This window comes from Typopeltis vanoorti, chromosome 2 (genome assembly GCF_054136105.1).
Source record: "Typopeltis vanoorti isolate ZY-2024b chromosome 2, IOZ_Tvanoo_1.0, whole genome shotgun sequence".
NCBI classification, from domain to species: Eukaryota; Metazoa; Arthropoda; class Arachnida; order Uropygi; family Thelyphonidae; genus Typopeltis; species Typopeltis vanoorti.
Window position 1 is genome coordinate 127,691,393 of NC_143550.1, and position 19,404 is coordinate 127,710,796.

General features: G+C 35.7%; 1 protein-coding gene across 3 annotated transcripts in view; it reads right to left on the reverse strand.

Moving 5' to 3' along the window:
* Positions 1-19,404, reverse strand: part of LOC150109420 (tRNA pseudouridine synthase-like 1) — a 91,501-nt gene that overhangs the window by 51,590 nt on the left and 20,507 nt on the right. For all 3 annotated transcript variants that reach the window (XM_090408102.1, XM_090408094.1, XM_090408087.1), the window contains exon 3: positions 8,861-9,057. In XM_090408102.1, the coding sequence (XP_090264228.1) occupies positions 8,861-9,057 (197 nt within the window). The remainder of the gene's footprint in view (positions 1-8,860; positions 9,058-19,404) is intronic.

A 19,404-nucleotide genomic window follows, 5' to 3' on the forward strand; every position in this document is an offset into this window, starting at 1 on the left:
TAGTGGGATTGGATGGCATGTCAGTCTGTGTTATGAGAACTGGCAGTAATTTGGACAAAGTTAAGACTCAGCACTGGCAAGGTTTCAAAGGAGTAGTAAGAGGAAAAGACAGTTCCATTGTATAAAGATAGCTCCAAAACAGAAGTAGCAAATTATAGATCAATTAGTATTCTCTGCAGTAGCAGTTACAGTATTGGAAAAGTTAAAGGTACAATTCAGGAATAGGTTGATAGGAATAAGTTACTTTATAAGGAACAGCTTAGTAATTTTCTCACATTTTATTAGATAAGGAAAATGGCCATATCATGCTACTGCTGGACTTTGCAAAGGCATATGAGAGAATACTGCATGGAAAACTATTACGTAGATTGGAGCAAATGGGAATAGATATGAAGCTGGGGGTATGAATAGGCATGGAGGAGAGTGGCTGACAGACACCAGAGAGTAGTATATGGTGGAATGAATAAGAGCACCTAGTGGAGTGCCTCAAGGTTCTGCACTAGCACTACCACCTTTAATTTGTATGTTAATGATTTTAGGGAGGGGGATGTTTAGTTGTTTGCTGGTGATGCAAAAGGATGACAAAGTGATGTGGTATCCTGCAGAATGATTTAAATAAATTAGCACTGTGAGTATAGGATAATGATTGTTAATTTAATGTTGCAAAATTTAAGGCAATGCACTTCAGGATGAAGAGATTAAATACTGTGTATTGCACTGAGAGTACTGAATTGCAAGAAACTGATGAGGCTAAAAATTGAGGGGTAATTTCTAATGGCAGACAGAAAGTTAAGAGGACATATTGCAAGAGTTGGCAAAAAAGTTGGCTCAAAGGATTACTTCAATGTTGAAAAATACACTAACAAGTAAAAATACAGAGGTAGTTATCCCTCTTTATAAGGCTATGATTTGGCTGCATCTTGAGCCGTACAGAGATTTGGTCACCTGGGCATCTTGGAGATTAGAAGTTGGAGGAGAGGATTCAGAGACGAGTAACCAAGCTGGTGAAAGGTCTATGGAATGTTTCCTGAGGACAAAATTGAAACTGTGTGGGTTGCAATGTTTAGGTGATAGGCAGAAAAGAGGGAACATGATTAAAACTTAAGTTTCTACACTATCAGGAAATCAGAATGAATAGAGAAAATCAACATTTAACAGAAATAAAAAAAAAAGTTCATATGATTAGTGGCAACAGGAGACTGACAGAGACAGCAAATAAATTTGATAAAATCGGGTGAACAGACTTAGCCAAAGAAGATCAAAACGAAGAGATTCTAACTTGGAAACTCTCTAGTGTGTGGGTGTGTGAATATTTTATGTGAATATGACTCCCAAAAGGCTGCCAACCTATAGGTATTAGTAAACAGTTTGTGTGTGTATTTTTACCTCACCTATTGTATCTGTTTGCACATTCTGTCATGATGCATGACCAGTATGTCCCAAATACATGTCTTTGTTAATTATAATTGATTTTGCCATAATGGAATATGACCAGTAACAGGATAGGTTACATATATATTGTTTTATCTTTAGAGCAACTCACATGTACAAGTAGACTGATTGCAACATGTTAAAAGACGTGCTGCAAATGCCAGTAGATGATTTTGTACCCAGTGACAAAATATGAAAAAAGTTGAAAAAGATAATTTTTTTTTTCACAAAATATATAATGTCATTATGTTGATTCTGGAAACAACCTAAATGTTTTTCTCAGTTTCTGCTCCTGTATCATACAAAACAGGATTATAAATTCAAGGAAAAAAAAAAAAAAAAAACACTAATGTAGTTAATGCATGTGCTTGTTTTATTTTATAGAGCATTTTTATGATGATTTGCAGATGTTTTTCTATTCTTAACATTTATTTATAATGGCACAGAAGAAACTATTCAACTTTCCTCTGCTCCATAAAATTAGGACTTAAACAAGTGAAAGTAATCATAATCATTAATTAATAAGTACTAAATGTTCATGTATCATTCATAAAAAAAAATAATAATAATGAAAAGGTTCCTCACATCATGGATGGGAATCAAACCCAGGTCTTTCTGACCATCTAGCTTCATCTATACTGCCTGAACCATGAAGCTGTGTCTAAAAAAGGCAACTATTATTATTAAGAGACCTCCACGGAGTCAGGAGCTCATCAAAGGAGGTCACCAGCTGTCATACCTGTTTCTGAATTCATTCAAGCTAATTGCACACACAACATCCATTCCAATCACGCACTACTCTATGAGAGAAAAATCTAGGCCCTAACCACCTTCTATTCATTCATTCTCAATTTCCATGGATGCCCTTGCACCATGGAAATAGATAAAATAAAAAATTCTATTCTACTGAAATTCTGTATAACCCTTTCAAAAGTCTGTAAGTCTCGATCATATCATCTCCCTTTCTCCTGTTTGCTAGCGTCTGCAGCCTACAAATTCTCAATCTGTCTTCATGATCTGTATTCCACAATCCTGATATTATTTTTGATACTCTCCCCCACTGCCTCAGAATCACCACAGAAGTCAGGAGACAAGATCTGCACACAATAGTCCAAGCGAGGTCTTATCAAGCCTTGTAAAGAAACAAAATGACTTCCTTATCATTACATGTCAAGGTTCGTTTCAGCTGTGTGATTATTCTCTGAGTTGGATTTACAATTTTTGCTATATGACCCTTGGACTTCAACTTCCTGTCTAGTAAAACCCCAAGATTCCTAGCCTCATCAGTTTCTTCAAGCATAATCCCACAAATATAATACAACATTAGATATCTAATTACACCAAAGTGCATGAGTTTACATTTATTAACATTGAAATAAAAGCCATTTTCACATGCACACAATTCCAGCCTACTTCAATCATCCCGCAAATATTGCATATCAGCAGCACTCCTGATTACCCTACCTATCTTTGCATCATCATCAGCAAATATGTGAGTCTAACATAGTGGTATATGGGGGATGTTGCTTGTCAAATCCTTCCCAATATCATTAATACACAGATTGAATAACAGTGGACCAAGCACTGATCCTTGTGGTACACCACCGGTTACCTTAAATCTTGCAGACTCATCCCCCCCCCCATATATCACTTTTTGATATCTGTCAGTCAGCCACCCTCTTATCATGCTAATATTCTATAATCCAAATCCATATTCTCCAATTTATGCAGCAGTATACCATGCTATATTCTGTCAAAAGCCTTAGCAAAATCCTAAAGAATCATGGTGTATCTATTCCCTTTGTCTAGTTCAATGGTAACATTGAACTAGACAATGAATATAGAGAAAATATAGAAATATAGTTATAGAACATGAGCAAGTAGCTAAAACGTGACCTTCCCTTAGTAAACCCATGTTGCTCATTGCAAAGCAGAGATTCATTGTTAGTTAGCCCATTTCTGAATGCGAACCCTATCAGATTTTTCCAATATCTTCACCACCACCCCCTGAGACACTAATTGGTCTATAGTTGGATACATCGGTCTTTGCACCATCCTTATGCAAGGGAATTACCATACATTGTTTCTACTCCTGTGGAATCTTCCCTGTTCTGAGACTCATATTATATAAACTGGTCAAAGGAATAGCCAGTTTGGCTGAACATTCTTTTAACATCCGTGCTGATATCCCATCAGTTCTTATTGCAGAATTCTTATTCAGTTTGTGCAACAACTCTAGTACTTCCTCGTCATTCACATGAGTATACGGTGAAGAGATAGCAGTGAGTTCAATGTTGCATATACCAAGTTAATAGCTTTTAGCAAAATGGCTGCTCATTAGTTGAACAATCACTTCTGCATCAGTCACCTGCATACCATCTGCATTCAGTAGAGCTATTCTTTCCTTTACTTGCAGCATAATGATAGAATTCTTTTGGGTTGTCTTTAACATGCAGAGCCAGTTTCTTTTCATACTCAGACTTAGCTTTCCATACAACATGTGTGATTCTTCTGGCCTGCTGCTTATAATTATCATAACTGACATCATCCTTATGCACACGATATTCCTTCCACATCATGTTTTTCTTATCAATCTCTCGATTAAGTAGATTACACATCCATTTCACTCCTACTCTTTTTTTTCTTCTTTGTATTCTAGGGACACACTCTGATATCACATCATTTAAGTATTTTTAAATGCTTCCCATGCACTGTAGATATTCTTCCCATCCAGCCACCGTTACCATTCCACTGAACTCAGTTACTCCCAACTGGTCATAATTTCCTGCTTTGTAGTTCAGCATGTAACCTTTTCTGAATGGAACATTCATAAACTTAGCCACTTCCCAAATGAATAACACATGATCACTATCACCAACCAGACACAGAATAGTTACGTCTTTAACTGAAACTCCATCTGACACTATAATCAAATTTAACACTCTTTCACCTCGAGTTCTTCTATCACATGCTGCTTGAGGAAGTTGTCTTGCAACAGCTCAATAAATTCAGTTTCATTCTTCTCATGCAATTTCATAGCTAACTAATAAATGTTCAGATAATTAAAGTCCCCCATCATGATTACTCTTTTGGCACCCATTGTATTTATTTGCTGATGCATTTCTTTGTCACTAGCAAATGATCCGGCAGGTCTGTAACAACACCCCATTGTGTATTTAACCTTGTTAGAATCCACTTCACACCAGATGGCTTCAAACTCACTCCCACATGAGAAATTGCAATCATTTCTCTTAATCTACTATTGCAAAAGGTCTAAACCCTAACTTATATACTTACCTCTTTTTCTATAATAAAGTGCATTCTATAATATCAGCTGTTTAGATATAGTTTTCGCACAATTAGCATGCCTGGATCATGAGACCTTATTGCAAACACATCATCAACATACCACATTTGAAGTGCATTTTTGTGACCGTGCTGAGAGTTTTGGCTTCTAAGTGTTCAACATAAAGTTAGCTAGTTAGGGAGGAAGAGTCCATAGCAGCAGCACTGTACTTGTTTAAAATTTTCAAATTTTTATACTTATCAATAGGAAATAAATGAATTCAATATCCATAAGAAATCCAAAAGAAGTTATTTCTTATAATTAAGAAATTCAAAAATGTCAAGGGAAAAGTAGGACTTTATAAATTAAACAGTTTCTTTTAGTAATAATTAATAAATAATTAATAAAAATTATTGGCAAATACATGTATTACTTTTTTGTTGTTGAAAGATCATTATCTATAGCATGGTAAGGTTTATGATAACTTGAAAAGTTTTAGATTTCTAGAATAGTCAGTATAAATGATATGACAATGATATAATTATTGTGACTACCGGCTGCAGTCACAATAATTTCTTTACTGTTGTAAACATCTTCAAGTGCTTCAATTACTCTATGTATAGCCTGTGTAAGGATGCTGACTGCATAGCATAATGAAATATGAGCTAGGTTAATAAATTTTATCCTATTATGGCACTATCAGTAATTATTATTAGATTTCCAGGGAGTCAAGGACTCATCGAGGGAGGCCATGTAATATTTAGTAATTTAGTATTATGTAATATTTAATATATTTGTTTATTACTTTATAACTCAATGTATTTCTCCTCTTACTTCGTTATTTTTGTGATTGCTTGAGCTTGTACAAAATGCCTATGTGCTCCAATCTCTAACTTACGTATAATACTATTATTTGACTTTAGTCCTTTTGTAATCTACTTGCTTACTCCCCTCTCTTAATGTCATTAAGTATACACTCACTCGTGCTAGTACCATAGACTTAGGAAAAGTCTCTGGCTGGGACCAAATCCTTAATCTACGTTGCTATAATTCAAATGTATTAATCCTTAAAAATTTATTTTTGTTAACTGCACCATTCAGGATTGTAAAAGAATTTTCTATCTTTCCTTTACATACAAGAGAATAATTTAGCTAAGAACGTATAATAATCCTTAAATCAATTTTATCTCAAGCAACTCTGAATTACTTAGTCGTGGCTGTTATTTTACTTAGGTCACACAAGTTCGATTTGTTTTTATGACACAGTGCATCGGCTAACAAAGATCAGGCAAGCTATTAACAAAACCAAACATGTTTATTTTAACTTAGACAATTTATATACAAAAGTTATGAGACATTGATTCTGTACACACAATCTAGGCTATTAACATAATACAAATTACTTACAAGCTCACACACTGTCATGTACAGTCCTGAATCCTAAAAGGTTAAGGGTGAGTTCCACTGGTTCCTTTCTTCATCTTACGCTATGGCTGTGATCGGGCACTATCTGACGGTAGTCATCTGGCAATTTCCTCCCTTGTATACTCCCCCCTTCCCCAAGACATTTTTTCGGATATTTCTTCGGCGATGTCAGGAAATGGTTTTCGGCTGCGACAAATCAGTATGCACGTGGATCGGTACACTCATCGAAGAATTTCATGGAAGGCTACTTTGAAATATGGCCTGCAAACTCCCCATGATCTCCAGAACTACTGCTCGTGGGACCGCGACTCTTCCCCTCCTCGAAAAGCTTGCCACCGGAATAAAAAAATAGAGAGAGTCTTTTTTCCCCCCAATCCCGGGTTTTTTATATGTATAAAATTATTATTATTAATTATTAAGGATGGGTAGAGAGCACTTTGGGGGGGGGGGGTGAGAGAAGGATCTGAAAATAGAAACAATATTTTGGGGAAGAGGAAGGATTGATGGGAAAAGGGCAGGGGTGGGAGTAATGGGGGTGCAAGTCATTTCGACTGTGTGTCATCTTCGAAACTCGTGGGGGAAGTGGAGGCTATGTCATGTCAGCTTGGTGTTTCTGTCTTTGGTGCACTTGTGTTATCTCCTACTGGTCAGTCATGACCTAATTTTTGTTAAGGAGCTTCCAACTCTCGGAGATTACGTAGCGTCGGTGGACATTTATCAAGTTTTTGTCACATTTTATGACTATCGTTTTATGGCTATGGAAAAGATTATCAACAGCCAACTTCTTTACCACCTGGACATCCACCAGTGTCCAGGTGGTAATTAGTGACCACAAATATGACTCTTGCTACTTTTGGTCAACATCCAATATCTCATCCTGAGATTTTATTTAATAAGGTCAAAGCACCTTTTGGTAACTTGTTTTGGTAAAATACTTATAAGCTCTGTATTACTTAACTTTGGTATTTCCTAGCCTGGTTCCCACTGATGAGACCTCAATAAAGGTCGAAACCAGTCTGGGTAGTGGCCCCTTGCCTTTAATGCATAGCATCATACATCTCCTCAGGGAGATGGGCTTTGCATTAAGGGTAAATATTAAGAATAGTGATCAGAGCTTATTCCAACTTTACCACGAGTTGCCTAGACTTCTACTACATTATGGGTCACTTAGACTTGCATTATGCGCAGGTGCAAACTTGACTTATTTGTCTGTTTGCTTACTTGGGAAATGGAGTAAAAACCAGGTTTAAAATAGCTTGGTATCTTTAACATCCAATATCTCCTAGTCGTCGTTCATCTTGGGATACAAGCCATGGTAAGGTGTGGAGAAACTCCTTCAGCCAAGTGAGTTCCTCTTGACATTCCCAGGCATTTGACAGGATCAAACACAAAGGATAGTTCAGCAAACTACCCGTCTTATGGTCTGCCTCCAACAATTTGTCACTGGGTCCTGAGCTTCCTCTCTGGTCATTCACTATGCATCATGGTGATCTTCCATAACCATTATCTTAAATTCTGATCTCTATGCTATTCTTCAGTAGGACTTATCACCTGTACAACTCCTGACAATGTATAAATCCCAAATCTACCCTCCCTCGGAATACTGCTTATACATTTGGGGTAGTGTACCTCCCCACATGAATTCTTGATGATATCAAGAAAAGAGCAATCTGATAATTAATGATCTCTCCCTCTCACTCATAGATTCACTCTATTCACTCTCAATGACATTCTGTTTCTGCCCATTTCTCTTCTATAGGTATTTTCATAAGAAATGTGCTGGTGAACTGGCACCAACCATTCCTCCACTTTTTTTCAAGGCTGTAAGAACAACTTCTTACCTCCTGTTTCATTCCACCTACTTCTGTTTTTTGGAACAGTCTCCCTCACGTTTTATCAGAGACTACAAGTTTCAAGTGTTCAAGAAGCACATCAACCAATTTCTTCTTTCCCACTGAACTCTTGTCTATACACAACTAATGTGCTGCAGGTTTTGGGTTTTCAGCTAACGGTCATCCTCCTTTTTTTTGTCTGTGGTCTAATTTTTCTTCTTTTTTTTTTACAAAGGATTTGCATAAACTTTGTTAAAATTTGAATAAGTGAAAAGGATCTTCCCATAACAATGTCTATTATATAACCATATATTTCTTGACTTATTCTGAATACATTTTGCTATCAGACCTCATGCCCTGATTCATTTTTTGCAACATATAAGATGGCTTCTTCAAGCACCATTCTAAAGTACCTTCTTAAGAGCATAGTATCCTTTGTTGTCAGATGACCAATTCACTTCACTATCATCAAAATGTCTCCTTTAAATAATCCTTTTTATTACTGTTCACTTTAAAATGCATTCTCCACCTCCACATATGATTATCAATTGTTTCATGTTATTTCTAAGTACCAATATTGTTATAAGACTTATTCTGGTAAGTAAATTTGTCTTACCCCTCTAAGGACAATAAGTTTTGCTCTGTTGTTACAAATAATAGTAACCCACCAGGAATAAAAAAAAATTAAATTAAATTAAATTAAAAAAAAAAAAACTTCTTTCAAAATGAGTATACTCATGCAACACAGAACAGTGGTTATGCTATCCATTAGCAAAATGAACAAGGCAACATTACTACTACAGCTATTCAGCAAGATATTCTGATATATCCAAATGTGGCACTTAAAGGTTATTATTGATTTTTTAAAATTTTAAATCATACTCACACAATGTCTTCACCTTTATGAATGAAGTACCTATTTAGCATTCTGTTAATGAAGTGAGGAAGATAGCTCTGTTTATTCTCAAGGTGAACTAAGTCAAAATGGCAAGTATTCATTAAGGCATGTACACCACTATCAGTGCGACTTGAAATCACTGTTTTGGGAGTTTCTTTCAAATTTAAGCAATGCTTTAAAGCATTCTATAAAAAAATTATACACATATTTTCATTTAATTGTTGTTTATAAGCATAAATATGCATAAATAAAAACACAGTTTCTTATAAATGCTGCAATCTGTTTCAAATGAAATTTAATAAGCATTCCAATTAAGTACTTAGTGAATCCCGGTTAATTGAAATTTTGCTTTTAGATAAGCAACAGCTGATCTGATAATTAAGCAGTTATCCAATTAGTGCTTTTCTATTTCTTTTTCATACAAATTTCTTATGGTTTAATGCATTTGTACAAAACAATTGTGTTTAATACATGATTACAAAAGAACAAGTAAAGGTGAAATGCTTCAGATTCTAATAAAATTCAAGATGTGTGTGTGGGAGCTGCTTTATGTTGGCATTAAACAAAACAAGATTCCCATCGTGTACAGAGGAGGCTATAGAGATTTAATTATATTGTTAGTGCAGAATTTATAAATTTCATTTATAAATCTATCATCTGATTGAATGGGGGTCATTGTTTACTGACATTCAGTTTTTGGTCACCAAATAACTCTGTTTTATATTTCATTTGTTAACAGCTTCTTGCAACAGTTATCTTTTGCATCTAAACAGGACATTAGCTCAATGAATGACATATGCTTATATAGGCCAGAATAGTGTTATCTTATAACTAACCATTGATCTTGAAAGTTTACATCAGTGGTTCTTAACCCGGGCAGTAGAGCCTCCCTGGAGGAACTGTGAACACTGAGGGAGGTGTTCACAGTTATAGTAGAAGCAAAAAATTCTGTATTAAATCTAACATCCCTATTTATATTGTATGTTTAGCAACACTGTTCAGAATATTGTATGTCTGGCAATACTGTTCAAATTTATTTGCTACTTATTTTTTAGAATTTTTATCATCATCATCATTAGTGTTCTGTCTCTTGACAGGTCCAATGGTATAACTCAGCAGATTCTCTTCCCCCAATTTTCTCTGTCTCTTGCTTCCTCCTTCATTTCCTGATATCTTCTTATTCCCATTATATCATCAAGCATCGTTAGTTGTCTTCTTCCTCTTGGTTGCTTTCCTTCAATTTTCCCTTCTATCATTCTTTTCAGGAGGCTATCTCCTCTTAATACATGTGCTATCCACTTATGCTTTCTTCTTCTTATGGTCTTTAGTAAATTCCTTTCTTTTTCAACTCTTTGTAATACTTCTTCATTGGTGATTTTTTCAGTCTACTTTATTTTCTCCATTCTTCTCCATAACCACATTTCAAATGCCTCCAACATTTTAGCTTCTTTCTTCCTAATTGTCCATGTTTCTGACCCATATAAGGTCATACTCCAAATATAGCACTTAATAAGCCTTTTCTTTAGATTTTTATTCATTTTATTAATAAACAAATTTTTCTTGCTATAAAAGGCATATTTTCCTTTGTTAATTCTTTCTTTTATTTCCATGTCACATTTTCATTTTCTTGTATTATACTACCAAGGTATTTGTATTGTCTCACTTGCTCTACATTTTCTCCATTCTTCATCACCTTGATACTTCCTGGTTTCCTGGAGACTCTCATCACTTTGTTTTCCCTGCGTTAATTTTCATACCATATTTCTTGCATATATTTTCAAATTTTTGCATTAGGTGCTGTAGTTCATCTTCGGTATTAGCTAATATTGCTTGATCATCTGCAAATCTAATATTTTGCATTGTTCTTCCTCCAATAGTGATTCTCTTTCCTCTTCATAAAATGCTTCTTTTATCATTTCTTCTGCAAATATATTGAAGAGCATCAGTGACAGGCAGCATCCCTGTCTTACACCTCTGCCAATCACACATTTTTTAGTTTTTCCTACTTTTGTCTTTATTATGGCCAGCTGGTTCATATATAATTCAGCTATTAACCTTTGGTCTCTCCAATCTAAACCTATTTTGTGTAATATTTCCAACAGATTTTACCATTTCACCATGCCAAATGCTTTTTCAAGGTCGATGAAACAAATATAAACTTCTTTATTTACTTCTATATTCCTTTCACATATGGTCCTCATTACTCCAATTGCATCTCTGGTTCCTCTGTCTTTTCTAAATCCAAATTGATCATCTCCCAGAAAATACTCTACTCTATTATACAATCTTTGATTTAATATTCTTAGCAGTAACTTGGAGGCATGTGAGAGTATGCTTATAGTTCTGTAGTCACTGCACTTAGCAGGATTGCTTTTCTTTTCAATTGGTATAAGAATACTCTCTGTGAAATCTTTAGGTCATACTCTTGTTCTGTAAATGAGGTTGCAGAGTTTCCATGTATCTGTTATATCTTTGTTCTCCAGTTGTTTTAGGATTTCACTAGGTATTCCATCCACTCCTTCCGTCTTTCCACTTTTTAATTCCTTAATCACTGTTTCTACTTCGCTCTTTAGTATTTCAGGACCTCTTTCTTCTGTTGAGATTTCATTTTGCTCTTCCAATTCAATTTTTGTTGGTCTTTCATTTTTTGCATAAAGTTCTTCAATGTATTCCTTCCATCTTTCACCCTGTATTTCAATATCATAAATCAGTTTTCTAATGGCAGATTTCTTATGCTTTTTTTAATATTTGTAATTTCTTTTGCTTTTTCAAACATTTTATCATATCGCCCCCTTTTTTCCATTTTTTCAATTTCTTTGCATTCTGTTTTCAACCTTCCTCTCTTGCTTTATCAGTTTCTCTTCTCAGTCCATTATTTAATACTTTGTATTTTCTTCTTCTCTCTTCAGTGTTTACATTTTTCCATCTTCTTCTTTCTTCCATTTTTCTTATCATTTCATTTGTAATCCATGGTTTTTTAATTCTTTTCCCTTCCACAAAACCTATCTCTTCAGCAGCAGTTTCATATATCAAGTTTTTCAGTTGATTCCATTTTGCATTAGCATCCATAGTTTCTTCAGATATATTCTCTTTGTTCCTTATTTTATTTTCCAGTTCTTCTCTGAATTTCCTACTTGCATCTCCTTTGAGTTTTTCTAGGTTCCACCTTTTCTTGCTTTTACCTTTGTTTATTTTCTTATATCGTATTCTTAATTCCATAACAAGCAAATTATGGTCTGAGTCAATATCAGCTCCTGGATATGTTGATATCCTTTTTACACTGTTTCTGTACCTGTTTTGTATTAACATATAATCAATCTGGTATCTTGCAATATCACCTGGCATTTTCCATGTATATCTTCTTCTCTTTGGAAGTTTAAACTAAGTATTACCAATGATTAGTTTGCGTCTTTTACAAAATTCTATAAGTCTTTCACCTCTCTCATTCCTTTTTCCAAGACCATATCTTACTGTTATTCCCTTCTCTACCTTTTCACCTACCACCACATTCCAGTCTCCCATCCAGATGGTACACACCTTTTAGTTCTGTCTTCTTCTTCCATTATCTCTTCTATTTGATTATATCTCTTCTGCTTCATTTTCATCATGGTCACTTGTGGGCATATATATCTGTATAATCATTATGTCCACGCTTTGCTTTCAGTTTAATCATAATCACCCTGTCACTTTTATACATTATTTTTTCTACTGAATTTTTAACCTTTTCATTCAAAACAAATGCTACTCCATCCCCCCCCCCCCCGTTCTACATGAATATATAATTCTATAACCATCACTTTCAAAATCTCCTATATCTTCCCATCTGGCTTCACTTAGACCAACCACATTCAATTTATTCCTCTCCATTTCTTTCTTCAAGTTCTCTAATTTACCAGCTCTTAACATTGTTCTTACATTCCAAGTTGCAACATACATTGTTTCTATCTCATTCTCTCTTGGATGTCTTATTTTCTTCCTATTTTCCTCAATACTTGGGATCCCATCCTCATTGTCCATTTGAGGATTTTGTAGGTTAACGACCTGAGAAGCCTCATTTCTTCTTCTGCCGGGCATGACATCCATCGTTTGCCAATAGACCCCATTTTTGCCAGTTGGGGAAACTAAATTTGCCAAGTTCACCATATTTTCTTGGAAATAATAATGAGGTGGTTTCCTGTTGCCTTCCTCAGGAAACCATTATGGTATGGTTTCAAACCTGGGAGAGCAGCAGACTCCCACTGCTTAAAATAGGCTACTCCTCTCACTACTAAAGGTAGAAAATAAAGTAAATAGAAAAGATTCACCCCTATCCCTCGAATTACTCTAATAGCATTGGGAGGAAGGAACAAGAAGAAGAGAGGAAGTATAAAGAAAGAAGATAGGGACCAGTTTTCAGATAATATAACAGACGTACATTACATGAAGTAAGGCATGGTCCAGCATCAGGTACCTCAGGTTTGCTATTCCCGTACTCACTAGAGTGAGCCCTTGAGGATAGAATTTTTATATTGAAAGTTAAGTATTTGGGCTACTTTTTGGTCTGAATTTTCTACTTTGAAAATAATTAATTTGGGCCTATTTTAGTAGAATCCACTACTTTTATAAGCTTTATCTGCTACTTTTCTAATGCCTATCTAGCAACCCTGGTTTGAAGGTTACATCTAGCCTGTGGTATCATGTGGTGCACTTCATTGATATTGTGCAGCATTGTAGCCCATTAAAATATGTGAAAAAAGAAAGTGTCGTCAATATTCAAGTGAATATTTAAAATATGGAGTTATTTCATCTATAAATAATGAACAGTTACCAATGTGCTTAATATGTGAAAAATGAAGCCTCAAGAATGATCGAGCATTTAAGAACAAAGCATTCAAATAGAGCAAAAAAAGGATGTGAAGTACTTTCATGAATTAAAGACTAAGTTTAAAAATCATCCTGGACTTAAAAGGATTGGTTGCAAAACAAAGTAACCAACAAGAGAAGGGACTGGTTTTGTATTATAAATTTTCAAAATTAATTGCCAAATGTGGAAAGCCACAAAATATTGGCAAACTCTCATCTTACTGGCTATAAATGAAGCTTTAGATATGATGATTGGCCCAGGTAAAAGTAATATGACGTTGTCAATTTCTCTTAGCAATAGTTGAGTATCAACAAGAATTGATGAAATGACCAAGGATATTGAAAAAAAACTTTGTGAAGATTTAAAAACCATAGAATTTTCTTTGCAACTCGATGAGACAACTTTACATGACAGTGAAGTTGTTAATGGCTTACGTGCATTACATAAATATTAATGAAGAAATTATTGAAGTGTTTCTGTTTGCTGAACAACTGAAAATTTACACAAAAGGTTCTACAATTTTTAAGGTTGTTAAAGACTTTTTAATGCTAAAAACATTCCTCTCACAAATATTATTGCATGCACAACTGATGGAGCAAGAATTATGATTGTTGTCGCCATGAATTTATAGCACATTTAAAAGAAGCAGTTCCAAATATCTTTACAATTCACTGCATTCTTCATAGACAGCACTACTACATAAGACTCTGGATGATGTTATTAAAGCAGTGAATAAAATAAAAGCCCAGTCATTGAATACCCATATTTTTCAAGAACTTTGCCATGAAAATGAAAAATTTGAGCATCTTTTGCTTCACGCTGAAGTTCGATGACTCTCAAATGGAAACTGTCTGCGATGCTTTAATGATCTATATGGTACTGTTTTGGAATTTCTTAATTCATGTGATGGGAGCATGTGTAATGCTCCAAAAAAGGGAAAAGGTTGACATCGCATATCTTTCCAATATTTTCACCAAATTAAACGAGGTTAACATCAAATTGCAGGGAAGCAACATGAATCCTATTAAACCAAAGGGAGTTATAAATGCTTTTATCAGCAAATTAACATTCTACAAGCACAGCATTGCAAGATGAGATTTTCTGCAGTTCCCAAGTCTACAAATTGAAACTGAATTGAAAAATTCAAGAGGGCACTGGTGAGGCAACAACAGCTATGTGTAAGAAGAGCTCTGGATTCAGATAAATTATTCTTGAAATAATTAATTGTATATGAGTGATTGTTTGAGTAAGAGCTGCTATAAAAGTTGTGTGCTACTAGTATTATTAGTGTGCAGGATATTTTGCCCTTAGTAACTGGCCAAGGAAAGATGGCGGTGGCTTTGTCAGTGCATGACTTTAACTTAGACTTCAGTCATTTCGTGAAGTGCGAGGTGTGCTCAGTACCATTGCCAGAGTGTAGCATAGAGGCAGCCTGCCTCACGGCGAGGCTTAATAAGGGCACTCCTTCAGCCATATTGTGGTAGGCGGTGTCGCTACGCTAACAATTCCTGTTAGCATAGCAAGTGCGAAAGAAGTTTTTCCAAGCTTAGCTGATTAAAAATTATTTGCGAAAAGCAATGACCCAAGAAAGATTGGTTGGTCTAGCAACTATATCAATAGAGGCGGACATAGCTTATAATTTATATTTAGAAGAGCTTATAAACAGTTGTGCGATATCCCCGTAAACATTTACCATATTTGCCGGCATATAAGATGCGATTTTTTTTTTGAAAATAGGTCTGAAAAACAGGGTGCATCTTATATGCCGATACTCAGTTTTTTATTACTTTCATTTCTGGAAATTTTCTCTGTTCCGAGTTATGCGATTTCTTTCTTGCTTCATTGTAGTGTGTGAGAGCATTCCAGTTATGCAGAGTTCAGTGGATGCACATGCGCTGTCATCGATGATTATAGCTGTGTTCCTGTTCGTTTAAACTTTCCAAATGTTGTTGCAGTTGTTATGAACAGTGATAAATTTCTGCCGTTAGATTTTCTCTAAATTTCTTGGCAAATTATGGCTGAAAAACGTCGGTATTGTTACAATATTGAATACAAACTATGTGTGATTGTGTATGCTAAAGAACATGGAAACAGGACTGCAGAGAGGCATTTCGGGCCACTCCCAAATGAGAAAATGATAAAAACTTGGCAGAATCAAGAAGACAATCTAAAAAAAGCAACTAAAAGTAAACATAACCTATGAAGTGGAACTGCAAAATGGCCATAACTTGAGGCAGAACTGAACACTTGGATTTTAGACCACAGAAAAGCAGGACTTTCAGTGTCTATAAAAATGATTATTCATCAAGCGAAAGCGATAGCCACTAACAGAGGGATTGCCAACTTTACTGGATCAACATCATGGTGTTCAAGATTCATGAAGAGAAATCAGCTATGTATGCAGATAAGCAAAAATATCACAAAAGATGCCACCTGAATATGAAGAAAAAAGTATTGAATTTCATCAATTCGTCATTAATGCAAGGAAACGAGAAAAGTTTGAACTTGTGCAAATAGGAAACATAGATGAAGTTCTGCTGACTTTTGATGTGCCCTCAAACAAAACTGTAGATGCTAAGAGCACAAGAGATTTCAAGTGTCTCTTCATTTAGCTCTGGAGATGAATTTCTGGGTTTTGATGAAGAAGATGAAAAGGTAGGTACTCTTTCCTAGTTAAATTAGGTATTTGTTGAAAGTAGACCTACTTATTACTTTATATTTGAAATACTGTAAATTCATTATAATATTCAATAATAAAGTTTTTTTCTTAAAAAATGTGTACATAAAAGGGGGTGCGTCTTATATGCCAGCAAATATGGTAATTAATATTATTATGTAATTGTTTGCATTGATGTTTCTCTTACAATAAAAATAAAATAGCAACTGGAGATTTTCTTATATTTTTGTCTTATAATCCATCAGGGACGATATTTAATTGTTTGCCTCAGGGCATGATGTAATCTGGCGACATCCCTGGGTGTGCTACATGTATTCTTTTGATTACATAGATGGTTTGTGGACATTTAGGGCTGATGGAAGGAGGGTATGCACGAAGTGTGAGCTAAACAAGGATTTGATGAGCCCTTAATTTGCTAATATGAATTTCATGACAGAAAGTGTTAGTAGCGAGAATGTCGCGGGAAGAAGGAATGCTCTTTCGAAAGAGAAGCATGGTGTGAAAGAAAGGTGAAAAATTGTTAAGAAAGCATTCAAAAAGAAAACAAGTGATTTGAAAACCGTAATGGATGGTAAAAAGAACAAAAGCAAGGCAAAAGTGGCGGAGGGAAATGAAATAGAGAGAACGAAAGAAACCGGAAATAGTGTGACGAAAGGATCAAAAGTGGGAAAAATGGAAAGAATGAATGAAAGCGAAAGTTGGATGCATGGATCGAAAGTACATGCATCCAACTTTCGCTTCCATACTCAAAGGGATAAATGAGAGTGAAAGTGTGAAGCGGGAGTAGAGAGTTCGAAAATCAGAAAGATTGAATGATAGAGAGAATGTGAAGTGAGATTCGAAAGTTGAATTGGATTGGATGAGGCAAGAGATGAAATGGATGTGGAGTAAAATTAAGAAAATTCGAGTGAAAATGATTAAAACAAATCAAGTAGGTATGAAAGAGTTAACGAAAGACGAGCGAGTGGCGTTGTATGGCAACTCCATTATTAAAGGTGTGCTGGATGAGAGGATGCACAAGGTATGTTTTCCAGGCAGTAAAATGAGTAGAGTGATTGAGGTATTGGATATGAGGAAGGAGCAAGCAAAGGAGTTGATGGTTTTAATAGGTACGAATGACTTGACAGAACACAAAGAGCATGCCAGAATATATATATCAGGAGGCTGCTTAGATGGATAAAAGAGAATAGTGTGACAGGAAGGGTAATAAGCATGTTGCATAGGTATGACTGTGGTGAGATGAGGTGAAGAGCAAGGATCATGAATGGTATGTTGGCTGAAATGTGTGAGGAGAGGGGAGTACAATTTCTTAATGTGTGGAATGAGTTTGAAAGACGAAGTGAACTGTATGGGAGCGATGGACTGCATTTGGGTGGTTATGGTGTGAGTCACTTGGAGAGATTTGCTGGAAGGTAGAGAAGTGAGTATAGAGAATGAATCAGATCAAGTGGGAAGTGATATGGAAGAGCAGGAGAATATAACAGGAGAGATTGAAGAGGTGGTTATGAATGAGGAAGTAAGTGGCATGAGTATGGAAAATGAGAGAATGGGTGTGCAAGATGAACAGGGAAACGGGAGGCTCAGGATGAACAGGGGTACACAGCGTGAGAAAGGTGGATGCTCCAAGAGGATGTGAGAGCATGTGTAGACAGGAAAAGAATGGGATGACCCCTGGGATCAAGAGGAAACAGTTGGAATTGAAGAGGGTTCTAAAATGAATAAGCAGAAAGGGAAATGGCCCCAGTCAAGAATGAAGAGATCACATCGAATGATGTTATCAGTGGAACTAGCTGAAGATCCAGGAATGAGCTGTTGTGTTTATATACAAGTGCTAGAAGTGTAAGAAACAATGATATGAAATGGTTGCACTGATTGAGTCTGTTCACCCAAAAATTGTTGAAATAAGTGAGACATGGTTAGATGAGGACGACATCCAGACAGGAATAGAGATGGAAGGATATGATGTGTTTCATGAGGATAGAAGGGTTAAAAAAAAAGGGGGGGGGGGAGTGCTATTGATGATAGAGAAAGAGTTATGTCCATACAAAGCAGAGATGCAAGAGGGAAATAGTGCTAGTGGTTTTAAGGCAGTATGGTGTGAGCTAGAGGTGAATGGAATGAAATACTTGGTTGGATGTTGTTATAGACCAGGAAATATGGATGGTAGTGACTATGAAATGTATAATCAAATTAGCCAAGCAAATAAGAAAAGGGTGATCGTTATGGGTGATTTTAATTATGGCAATATAGACTGCAATGATGAGATAGCAACTGGAAGTAAAGAAAATGAGTTTGAGTTTTTGAGGGATAACTACCTAAGATAGTATGTAACAGAGGACACGCGAGGATTGAGGGTCTTGGATTTGATCATCTTATAGGATGTAATTATAAATGAGGTATCAAATCACCTACCAATTGGTGAGAGTGACCATGAAGTGATTATCTGGGTGGTTTCCAGCAGAGTGAGGACCTCTGTAAGAAAAGGGTATATGTGGAACTACAAAGGGGGGGGGGGGTGATTATGAAGAGCTCAAGAGACAGCTTGCAGGTGTAGCATGGAATTAGGAGTTAGCTGGAAAAAAGATCAATGTAGCTTGGGGGATATTCAAAAATTATCTAGTAGATGCAATGTCTAAATGTATTCCAAGGGTGAGAAGGTTAAATAAGGTAGGTGTGAAATGGATGAATAAAGAGATTAGGCATGCGATACAGAGAAAAAGGGCATTATGGAGGCAACATAAGAGAAGTGGAAATAACCAATTCTATGAGGACTACAAAGACCAGGCAAGGCGGGTGACTTGGTTGGTAAGGGTAGCTAAAGAGAGGTATGAACAGCAGTTAGCTAATGAAGCCAAAAAGAATCCTAAGGAATTCTTTCGATATGTAGCCAGCAAAAGAAAGAATGATTATGGAAGGATGACATTGATTGGAGAAAATGGTATAAAGACAGCTATTGCAGGTGTAGTGGAGATACTTAATGAGCAGTTCATAAAGATCCTTCAATCTTGTGAA